This window comes from Taudactylus pleione, unplaced genomic scaffold (assembly GCF_031769625.1).
Source record: "Taudactylus pleione unplaced genomic scaffold, aTauple2 ptg000423l, whole genome shotgun sequence".
NCBI lineage: Eukaryota > Metazoa > Chordata > Amphibia > Anura > Myobatrachidae > Taudactylus > Taudactylus pleione.
This window is the reverse complement of record NW_028284825.1, coordinates 2496987-2509565: the sequence shown is the minus strand read 5'-3', so window position 1 is coordinate 2509565 and position 12579 is coordinate 2496987. Positions and strand designations below refer to the sequence as shown.

The 12579-nt window shown below is 46.6% G+C and overlaps 1 protein-coding gene across 5 annotated transcripts in view; it reads right to left on the bottom strand.

The window, feature by feature from the left end:
• SMG7 (SMG7 nonsense mediated mRNA decay factor) overlaps positions 1–10622 on the bottom strand; it is an 89730-nt gene extending 79108 nt beyond the window's left edge. For 2 of the 5 annotated variants that reach the window (XM_088447211.1, XM_088447212.1), the window contains exon 1: positions 10344–10622. In XM_088447211.1, coding sequence (XP_088303337.1) covers positions 10344–10372 — 29 coding nt within the window. In that variant the 5' untranslated portion in view covers positions 10373–10622. The remainder of the gene's footprint in view (positions 1–10343) is intronic. The other 3 variants (XM_088447213.1, XM_088447214.1, XM_088447215.1) reach the window with 3 other exon arrangements.
• Between the last annotated feature and the right edge of the window lie 1957 nt (positions 10623–12579).

Genomic DNA, 12579 nt, shown 5'->3' with positions numbered 1-12579 from the left:
GGATGTGGGAGGGGTTTATTTTACCAAAGCAATCAGCAACATACAACATTTCTATTTTTGCCCTTTCCTTGATTGCATGGTGATAATGAAGCCATCATCAGCAAAACTGATAAGCACAAATAGCTGAGCACTTTGGCTTGCAGCACGACTTCTGGAGCAATGTACTAATTTCTGCTAATAAACTCTCCACATATATAACTACAGCACTGTGAAGTCAATAACGAGTTGAGTGTGGAGCGAGACCCAGACATGGATGTTACTGTATGATAACATGATCATAGCAATCAACGTATTGGAGGGCAACAAAGATTTGCTAAATTGACTGTAGTATTTGCTTTTCACATTATTCAAACATTTAAATCACTATAAAAATAAATAAATAAAAAGACATCCCTTTAAGTATTTAAAAATCCCAAAGCCTATCAATTCACTAGTAACTACTGCATTACTGAGACATTGGTTATTAGTGCACTGATAAGCCGCCTCTTGGCTGGCTTCACCATGTGTCTGCAACAGCCTTTTTATTGCAATTGTAATAATCCACACACACCCACATATTGTCATGATGGTAACTGAGCAAATGACATCTCTCCATACATTTCTGTGATCGCTACAATTGTTCTTTCATGCCAAAACATTTCCTCTGCCTTTATAGATTTTGAATAATTTAACGATTAACTCATTGTTCAGAATACAGATGAAGACGACACTGAAGTTCTTGTGGGAAAAGCATACACCGTAGTTACACACTAAGTATTGATTTTACATATAAAGGATATACACACACTCAAGGGTAAATTTACTAAAGTGAGTTTTTAGAAGTGGCGATGTTGCCCATAGCAACCAATCAGATTCTAGCTATTAACATTTAACAAGCACCTTCTAGAAGATATGTACAATCTGATTGTACATATCTTCTAGAAGGTGCTTGTTAAATGTTAATAGCTAGAATCTGATTGGTTGCTATGGGCAACTTCTCCACTTCTAAAACCGCTCACTTTAGCAAATATACCCTTTCAGTGGTTAGTTTATCAGGTAATGCCACAGTCAGGGAAACCCTATCACCGGGTTCCCCGGCCGAAATATTACCCCTGGCCGCTAGTCTGCCCAGGCCGGGGATCCCTGGGGAGTTGGGGACCACCCCCAATAAGAGGTCTCCCTCTCCAGGACACCCCATGCTTAGGCTGATAGCCCAGGGCTATCCCCGGCACCAGTGGGTGGTGGGTGCCAGGTTGATAGCGTAAAATGTGTGTAAAAATAGAAGTGTAAACATTGTCTTTACCAGTAGAACTGCAGGTCCCAGCAAGCCTCCCCCACATGCTGGTACTTGGAGAACCACAAGTACCAGCATGCGGGGCATTAAGGGCCCAATGGTACCTGTAGTTCACCTGTAAAGAAATGTGAAAAGAAAGACAAGATACACACACCGTGACAGTATACATTTAATACACACATACACACTCACCTACAATACCTGGACTGGTCCACTTCTACATGTAGGCACCCTCGGTCTTCTGAAAATAAAAAAATGAAAAATACCAACCCACGAACTCAGTACCATCCTCGAAGGATGGTACTTCCCTAATGACTGGCTCAGACGCGGCATTTCCCTTAGAAGTTATGTGGCTGAGCATTCATTGGCTGAGAGAGGTCAGCCTCCGTCTCTCTCAGCCAATGAACGTCTCCCACCATTGAAGTCAATGGTGAGAGGCGCAGGGTTACCAAAGGTTAGCCTGAAGAGGCTGACCTCTCTCTGCCAATGAACGCTCAGCCACGGCACTTCTAAGGGAAATGCTGCTTCTGAGCTCTTCATTCGGAAGGTACCATCCTGGCTGTGATATTACTACCCCCACCCCCCCCACTAGAAAGGGTCCGGTGCTGGTTATGGAAATTATAGGGGAACCCTACGCATTTTTCCCCCTCTAATTCCAGAATCAGGACCTGCTCAGAGGCTGGTGCTGGTTGTGCCAAGTACAGAGGAACCCTACACATTTTTCCCCCCTGTATTTACACAACCAGGTCTGGCTATGCAAAGACCGGGGCTGATTGTGCTTTTAGGGGGGAATCCCACATAATTTTTTTAGAAAAAAAATGAACGCTTAACAAGCTTTTTACATAAAGATACATGCATGCATCTCACTGATGTATGCATGCATCTGTGTCCAATAGAACTGCTCATGCCAAAATCGAAAGCATGAAGCTCTTCTATTGATTTGGGGATTTGCAGCTCGATTTTGTGTACGTTTTTCATTCGATTTGCAAATCGAATGTTAGTAAATGAAGGGATCCCATATTCTTCTATGAGAAAACATTGATGTTTTTCAGAAATTCAATTTTGAATGAAATTCATTTTTCTGTTCGATTTGGGCTTTAGTAAATCCCCTCTAAGAAAATGGAACGAAAATCGAATTGCAAATCGAACAGAAGACAAAAATCGAACCTTTGTAAATATGCCCCCTGGTGACCGTGGAGGCCATTGGAGTACACAGATCTTGTTGTCATGTTTCTGGAACCAGCTAGAGATTAGGTGTGCTGTAGAATATGGCGCATTATCCTAATAGAAGTAGCCATTAGACCAGGGGTCTTCAAACTTGGCCCTCCAGATGCTGTGGAACTACACATCCCAGCATGCACTGCACATAGTTTTAGCATGCTGTTATATCAAAAAGGTGGCAGTGCGTGCTGGGATGTGTAGTTCCACAGCAGCTGGAGGGCCAAGTTTGAAAACCCCTGCATTAGACGGTTAGACTATGGCCATACGGGGTGCATCCGTTTAGGAACAATACTTCGGTATAAACAATGCATAGTCGGTATTGATGGGCCTAATGTGTGCTAAGAAAACATTCCACACACCACTACACAATCTCCAGTCTGAGCCATTGATACAAATCAGGATGGATCCACGGATTCACATTGTTTACACCAAATTCTGACCATATCACATGCATGTCGTGGAAAAAAAGAGAGATTTGTTAGACAAGGCAATGTTTTCCCATTCTTAAACTATCCGGTTTTGGTGTCGTGTGTCAACTGTAGCCTCAGTTTCCTGTTCCTTGCTGGCAGGAGTGGAAGCTGGTGCACTGCTGTAACCCGTCCATGTCAATATTCGATCTGCAGTGTACACAGGGGTGCTTTCCTGCATATTACCACAGTAACTCAAGTCTCTACTAGAGTGACTATTTGCCGACTTGCACCAGTCTGGCCATTCTCCTCCGACCTCTCTCACATTTACAAGAACTGCTGCTCATTTGATACAGTGATGAGCAACACAAAAAGTATCTGTAAATGTATAGCAGGAGTTATCAACCACCCTCAAGTACCACCAACAAGTCATGTTTTGAGGATTTCTCTAATCATGCACAGGTGAGTCAATCTATTTTGATGGGTTAGTAACCATCTCACATTTTTCCATAGACAGAAATCCACAAAACATGACCCGTTAGTGGTACTTGAAGATAAAGGTTGAGAACCCCTGATTTAGAGACTGTTGTGCATTAAAATCCCAGGAGAAGAATGGAGATCAGCAGTTTGAGATACTGAACCCATCTTGACAGAAACCAACAATCATTCCATATTAAAAATCATTAGATCACATTTATTCCCCAGTCTGGTGATTGGTGATTAGTCTGAACAACTGAACCTCTTGACCATGTCAGTGTGCTTTTATGCATTGGGTTGCTGCCACAGGATTGGCCAATCAGATATGTGGATTATTGAGCAGCACCTAATCAAAGTGCATACACACAAACACCTTGTGCTTTGCATCAGTTTTTGTGAAACTAGTGGCAGAGTGTACTAGGAGCAGCTCCACAACCATAAGAGCATTGTTTCTCAAACTTGGCCCTTACGGAACCTTAACAGTGCGTGTTTTCAAGGTATCCTCAGGAATAATTAGAACCACCTGTAGATCTATTGTGTTAGTCAATTAACACACCTGTGGTCCAGCTAGATGATCTGGAAAACATTCACTGTTCTGCTTCCATGAGGACAGAGTATAAAGGCTCATACATACTGGATGATATTTATAAACGATAACGATATCGTTGAATGATACATCGTTCAAATCGTCCAGTATGTATGAACTTAATGATGCGTGCTCTCGCGGGTCGTTAAAGATATCCCCAGTCTGTACATGCAGCTCAACCTGGGGATATCATTAACGATGCCATGCTGCCCTGCTACACCCCCCCCCGCGCGCAGCGCCGTTCCCCACATCGGCAAGTGTGTATGCACTTACCGATGCCGGCACCCCCGCTGACGATATCGCTCATACGGCATTTCATCCAGTGAGTATGAGCCTTTAGAAACACTGCACTAGAGCAGTGGTTCTCAAACTCGGTCCTCAGGACCCCACACAGTTCACGTTTTGCAGGTCACTCAACAGCTGCACAGGTGTATTCATTACTCCCTGACACTGTTTGGGGTCCTGAGGACCGAGTTTGAGAACCTGTGCACTGCTTTAGGCCCTTTATTGACATAAAAACTACTTGCAAAAGTCTATGTTTTTTTAACACTAGAAAAAGAAAGAGCATATGAACAGGTATAGGGATGGGACCTAATGCTTGTAATGACCACATATGTACTCGCATTTGGGAATGGCAGAGTGCAACATACTTTGAACAGTTTCTGGTCTACTTGTGTTCCTCAACTTACACTCTCCGACCCATGATTGTCCCCCTCGCCCCAAGATCACAAAATGTTAGATACCATAAGATGACGTGACATACGGACTTACTAACGCTTTCCTAATTGCTGGTAGAACTGGCTAATTCGGTACCATTCTTCACAAGCTGCTCTGTATGGTCAAATGAATGAAAAACTTCAAAGAATACAGCAGTGCAAACATCTCCAACAGATATCCACCAAGTTACAGCCGCTATTATAAAAAGGTAACATCTTAAGGACTTTCATACAGTATGTCTTAATGTTCACACATAAACCCCTTCAGCACAGTGAAAATGAATCTGTATGCCCTAGACTGGAAAGTTCTGACCAATAAGCTGTGCTTACAAGAATGTTTTAGATACAAAGAGTTTCTCCATTTACTCCTTAGCGCTGCCCGTCCTCCATTATTTCCCTCTCGCACCACTGTTACCCAGATTTTCACATACGGTGCTGGACTTTGTTACAGTGACATCGGGAATAAACACGTTGGTCTTAAACACTTGCAATCTGATCCAACCAAAGCCCTTTTTTCCTGCTCTGGTAACTTTCAATATGCAACAGTTTGAAAAGACAGACAAGAATAATGGGCTACACAGGAGCCAGACTAGTAGTGACTTGCGTCTACAGACAATAGGCACTAGAGGGCTTATTCAAAAAACAGTGCAAAGGGCACACAAATGTTGTAATACAACCTATCAAATGTTAACTATAATATTTTAAACTGCTAAAAGAAAAAAAAAAAAAAACTTGGGTGGCAGGCCTGCAACCGCAAATCATATTGATCATATCAATCTGCCTGGGGCTTATGTGTGCTTGCTCCGGACTTTCAGATTTCTGCCCATGGGCCAAAGACATGCTGGTAGGTTAAAGGGTTTCTATTCAAAATGCCACCGATAGGTGCTGCTATTCGGGAGATTACATTGGAATCTCTAATGGGTTGTCTGAATAAATAGCCGATTGAACAGGGTTAATGTATACAATACCGATGCTTTAAAAATGAAAATATATAATCTGGTTTAGTGTTCACTCTAGGTTTGAATTAGGGCAGGGAGCCATTCATGATAGGGGGCACCATATGCGTCCCGTATCCAATATGGGGGTGTGTGGCCTCTCTGGTAGAGAGTGGCCTCGTGGCATGTCCCCCTTTCCACCACTCTAGGGGGTGTGCCCAACTCTCCCCGCACTGTGAACAACCTAGTGGGAACGCTATGGTTGCAATAGGTTACAGCATATTTAATAATCAGGCAGCTTGTCCTTATGATACAAAACAGGGGGTATATTTACAAAAAGGGAAACTTAGGCCTTAAAATTTAAAAGGAGCACTAATATTAAGTGCAAAAAATGCAGACCTTTACACTTAGTAGTAGTGTTGCGTCAAATTCCAAGTTCAAACCCAGCTACTGCTTTTTAAGTACACCCCCAGGTGTCTTGTATGAAAAGTCAAGCTCTAAGAGACATAGGATACTCAGAATTCGATTAGGAGCGAGGGGGTGAGTTGCCGTACCTGCAACAGCGCATAAACGTTGGCAATGGCAGCTGAATTCCCTCCCCTTTGCGGCCCTGTGTGTCAAGTCACATTGGCAATATACTCCAAAATAACAGGACTGTTGCAATCACACACATAGTCAACAGTCCCCCAACAAGTCATTTCTCAAAATAGAACAAGGACAAAAACGTTGGTACTTCATAGTCATTACGCAAATTGTCATCTGAATTTTATGGACACGATCTCTAATTCAATCAGTGCATGGAGAGTTTTTTTTCTAAAGATAGTGACCTAATCTTCCTCATCGTCCTCCTTTGCAGACAGATCACCTCCAGTGACCATGTCATTCCATGACAAAAGGAGGAGGAGGATGAAGGAGACATAGTCAAATCTACTTAGCTGCTGGTATTGCAGAATAGTACAAGGCAGCTCTATTAATATACAGTAAAACATGCCTGCATTGGGAACACCCTGTGTAAACTCCCCACCCCTAGCAACTAGAGGACAAGGGAAATTCCTCTCCTGCAGACTCTGCTCTTACACCTATAAAGATGCCAATAATATACTGTACCCAATAGACATTGCGCTGTATGTGCTGGTTAGATTTGTGTTGCAGCACTTGATGGCAATGGCAGGAGAGCAACGGCTTGTCAAATAATGGCTCACATGACTATCCAAATAGCATAGATAAAAATACTCTAGTTGCCAGATCAGAATGAACAATTGATAGCATGGGCAAGAAGTACATGATCATGCCTAGATGTTTAGTAAGCAGAGTTATTATTCTGTCACAGAAGTATGAGCAATCTGCAGTCATCGGATACAACAAAGTGATCTTATAAATAATGACACAAAACAAACCTGTAATACTCCATAATTAGTGACAAAACTTACAAGCATGAATGGAATTCAGTGACAGAAATGCTACAAAAAGGACAAACCAGACAACTGTAAGTATCCATACCAGTCCACTGAATCAGGAGGCCGGTTTCCCGATTATATACCGAGCTGACAACTTCCTAGTAAATAAACAGAGTTCTTGTGACTAGCCTGCAAAACACCTACCTGTGTTTAAGTGACTTTATAAAAAGAAGAGCTACCTGCCATTACTCCCTGAAGTATAATACTGCAATCTCACTTATCTGTAAACAGTTGGTAGTCTATCTCTTGCTAACGTTTGCAAGTGTCAGCAATCAAGAGAACCAATAACAGCAAGCATTTACAATGTAATTTGAATTTTGTGTCATTTTTATAACTCAAACCAGCACTTTCCATGTTTTACAAGGTTGTGCCGAAGTATAAGTTATAAATATACTGTAGTTTACTGGGTCACCATATATAAAATAATTAAAATGTTTGAGAAATAGAGTCTATGTAGGTTTTTGGGTACATTGGATGACGCTAAAAGGCCAATACATTAGATTACAAGTGCCTAGATTATTTGCAATAAATGTCAGCAGCTGGAAAATCCCTATTTTCTTGTGGGGTACACAAGAAAATAAAAAGCTGCATACCACTGTGGGCGGTGCTGGTGATGGCTACAGTGCACACTAGCATGGTTGATTGGAGAAGGGGTAGTCAACCAAATCACACTACCATGGGGGGTGCTGTTGGGGAGGTTGGTAGCATGAGGGGCGAGAGGGTTGACCAGAGCACACTATAACCAGAGAGGGGTGGGGGTGTCCATAACAAGAGAGGAGGGAATGCCCACAGCACACTATAAAAGAGGGTGGGGGGGGGTTGACCAGGGCACACTATAACGAGAGGGGGGGTGGGGGGGGCGTTGACCAGGGCACCCTCTAACGAGGGGGGTGGGGGGGGCGTTGACCAGGGCACCCGCTAACAAGACAGGAGGGGGTGACCAGGGCACCCGCTAACAAGACAGGAGGGGGTGACCAGGGCACCCGCTAACAAGACAGGAGGGGGTGACCAGGGCACCCGCTAACAAGACAGGAGGGGGTGACCAGGGCACCCGCTAACAAGACAGGAGGGGGTGACCAGGGCACCCGCTAACAAGACAGGAGGGGGTGACCAGGGCACCCGCTAACAAGACAGGAGGGGGTGACCAGGGCACCCGCTAACAAGACAGGAGGGGGTGACCAGGGCACACTATAACAAGACAGGAGGGGGTGACCAGGGCACCCGCTAACAAGACAGGAGGGGGTGACCAGGGCACCCGCTAACAAGACAGGAGGGGGTGACCAGGGTACACTATAACAAGACAGGAGGGGGTGACCAGGGCACACTATAACAAGACAGGAGGGGGTGACCAGGGCACACTATAACAAGACAGGAGGGGGTGACCAGGGCACACTATAACAAGACAGGAGGGGGTGACCAGGTCACACTATAACTAGACAGGAGGGGGTGACCAGGTCACACTATAACTAGACAGGAGGGGGTGACCAGGGCACACTATAACTAGACAGGAGGGGGTGACCAGGGCACACTATAACAAGACAGGAGGGGGTGACCAGGGCACACTATAACAAGACAGGAGGAGGTGACCAGAGCACACTATAACAAGACAGGAGGGGGTGACCAGAGCACACTATAACTAGAGAGAAGGGGGTGACCAGGGCACACTATAACTAGAGAGAAGGGGGTGACCAGGGCACACTATAACTAGACAGGAGGAGGTGACCAGGGCACCCGCTAACAAGACAGGAGGGGGTGACCAGGGCACCCGCTAACAAGACAGGAGGGGGTGACCAGGGCACCCGCTAACAAGACAGGAGGGGGTGACCAGGGCACCCGCTAACAAGACAGGAGGGGGTGACCAGGGCACCCGCTAACAAGACAGGAGGGGGTGACCAGGGCACCCGCTAACAAGACAGGAGGGGGTGACCAGGGCACCCGCTAACTAGACAGGAGGGGGTGACCAGGGCACCCGCTAACTAGACAGGAGGGGGTGACCAGGGCACACTATAACTAGACAGGAGGGGGTGACCAGGGCACACTATAACAAGACAGGAGGGGGTGACCAGGGCACACTATAACTAGACAGGAGGGGGTGACCAGGTCACACTATAACTAGACAGGAGGGGGTGACCAGGTCACACTATAACTAGACAGGAGGGGGTGACCAGGTCACACTATAACTAGACAGGAGGGGGTGACCAGGTCACACTATAACTAGACAGGAGGGGGTGACCAGGGCACACTATAACAAGACAGGAGGAGGTGACCAGAGCACACTATAACAAGACAGGAGGAGGTGACCAGAGCACACTATAACAAGACAGGAGGGGGTGACCAGAGCACACTATAACTAGACAGGAGGAGGTGACCAGAGCACACTATAACTAGACAGGAAGGGATGACCAGGGCACACTATTACAAGACAGGAAGGGATGACCAGGGCACACTACTACAAGACAGGAGGAGGTGACCAGGGCACACTATAACAAGACAGGAGGAGGTGACCAGAGCACACTATAACAAGACAGGAGGGGGTGACCAAGGCACACTATAACAAGACAGGAGGGGGTGACCAGGGCACACTATAACAAGACAGGAGGGGGTGACCAGGGCACACTATAACTAGACAGGAGGGGGTGACCAAGGCACACTATAACAAGACAGGAGGGGGTGACCAGGGCACACTATAACAAGACAGGAGGGGGTGACCAGGGCACACTATAACAAGACAGGACGGGGTGACCAGGGCACACTATAACAAGACAGGACGGGGTGACCAGGGCACACTATAACAAGACAGGAGGAGGTGACCAGGGCACACTGTACCATGAGGAGGGGGTGACCAGAGCACACTATAACTAGACAGGAGGGGGTGACCAGAGCACACTATAACAAGACAGGAGGAGGTGACCAGAGCACACTATAACAAGACAGGAGGGGGTGACCAGAGCACACTATAACTAGAGAGAAGGGGGTGACCAGGGCACACTATAACTAGACAGGACGGGGTGACCAGGGCACACTGTACCATGAGGAGGGGGTGACCAGAGCACACTATAACAAGACAGGAGGGAATGACCAGGGCACACTGTACCATGAGGAGGGGATGACCAGGGCACACTGTACCATGAGGAGGGGAGGGGGGACATGACCACAGCGCACGGCGCCACACTGGGGGTTGTGACCCGGGCGCTCACTACTACTAGAATCAATTGCTGACCCGCTAGGACACTGCCGCTATCTGACACTGCCCCCGGGCTCTTCCCCTCACCGGAGATACTGCGCACACAGCAAGCTCATCCTCCACCGGAGCTCTCTGGGTTCGGTCTATCCACACAGGCTCAATTTTGAGACGGTCGTGATTCAGCCATCTTCTCCGGGCCCCCACCGCCTGAGAGCTCGGGGCCCCGGGCCTGCAAAGCCCCCCTGACAACCAACCCCCCGGAGAGTCCCACTGAACGCCTTCCCCTCCGGAAACAGCTATCTAAACAGCACTTCCGGTCGGTGCGTCTACTATATCCCTCCGGCTGAGGCTTTCAAGCGCTCACTATAGACACGCCCACCCGATGCCAGCGCGCATGCGCAGAACGCTGGCCCTGCCGCTGACGTCACGTATAAGTAGGAGGCGGTGTGTGAGAGAAAGAGAGAACTCTGTTCCCCTAGCAACGAGTTTCTTACTGCAGAGCGGTCACCTAGGCAACGGTGAGTGGCGGCGCGGGGCCTGCTGACAGTGCTGTGTACGTCAGCGGCTGCCCTGGGCCATAGGTGAGGCGGTTACTATACAGATATTACATTTATGTGACATTGTATATTGCACGTTTTCACTCCTACATTCAAGTGAAGCTTTAGTGAATCACAGACTCCACTGCTGATGTAATATTGAATTACTCCAGCATCTGGATCGAATAACAAGTACAGAAAAATCTTTGAATAAAAGCCTGATACATGCGTTCTTTTTAACATTTACAATGACTTCTAATTAAAATGTATTTACAATATATACTTATTCCATTGAAATGTGCTACCCTGGTAACCCCCTTTTCTCTCACTAGCCCTGATTCTGAGTTGGATGCATTCATGGCCATGCAGCAGGTTGCTGAGCAAAAGTGGGCAGTGCGGGAGGGGGGGGGATGACGCGATTTGCGCTGAATTGTGTCATCGTAGCTCCGCCCCCATCGCGCTTTATAGTGCTTGTAATATTGACGCTGTACAGAGGGGGACAAAGCCACAATGACGCAATTGAGCAGCCACTCCCTGCGCACTGCCCACCCATTGCCATGTTACGCCCCCTTCTGTGAGGAGGAACCCGACCTGGCTGCCCCCTCCCAGAGCAACAGCCAGAAAGTCGTATGGATGGCCATCGGTGGTGTTACCATCGATGGAGATATAGTAAGTGGCCATCGATAGTTACCAAATATGCAATGGATGACCGTTGATTGTTTCACCAACCGATGGTCATCCCTGTTCTTTGACTGACTGGCCGGTGGGGCAATCAGAACCTGGAGGTGTTGCTTTGCAGGTGCCGGTGGCGGAGCTATGTTCCTTGTCCCGGCACCTTGTAAAAAAACAAACACATTTAGTTAGATCAGCTGTACCATCGATGGAGTGAAACCATCTGGTCCTCCCCCATCGATCGGTGGTAAAAACATTCAACATCGACCATAAACCATCAATGATTATAAATCATCAATGGTTGATGGCCATCCGTAGAAAGTCAGTGAGTCTGATACACTCCCATGAGACAGAACAGTTCCCAGCATTCACATGGTCGACAGTTACCGACCAGAAACATTGGTGGTACTGGGGTTGATGGGAAGGGCTCAGAGAGTGGGTCACCCCAGGCTCCCAACTTTCAGAGGTGCTGCTGTTTGAGGACAATTCTGCTTGTCTCCAGCGTTCACAGCAATGTTTTTTAGCATCGCGGCACACTCACAGCTGGCACAGCCAGGAGGGTGGTGATCAGTGTTGACTAGAAGGGGTGTCCTCGCTGCCTTAAGTGTAGCGGGCCTCCCAAAGGCTTAATCCAGTCTTGATTGATTCCAAATATACGGTGATGCACTGCCAATATTCTCTAAGGTCTTTGACATGGTGGCCTAGTGATTTCCTGACGGTTGAACACTCCTCCACTGAGATATAACGTATTGCACACAATACTTTCACAATTATGACGTATTCCTGTGAGAAAGATAAACTACGCTCCTAAGTCAGTAAAATGTCCGACTAGGGGAACGTTCAGTACCTTCAAAATGACAAGTTTTTCAGTATAGTTCTAAATAAACCTTGTGCCTTGGACATTGATGCAGTGATGTTATAGCGGCATTTGTAACACTGTATATTTCTCACAATGTAATGCCTATTATTATAGATGCTGTTAAATCCCAATTAATCCCAATGATGGACTAACATCCATTGAAAACACTCTTTCCCTGTCACATGATAAGGGATCATCTCCTTAAGCTCTGCATGGAGCAGGAACTTATTGTGCGACGGAATCAGTGTTTCCTAAC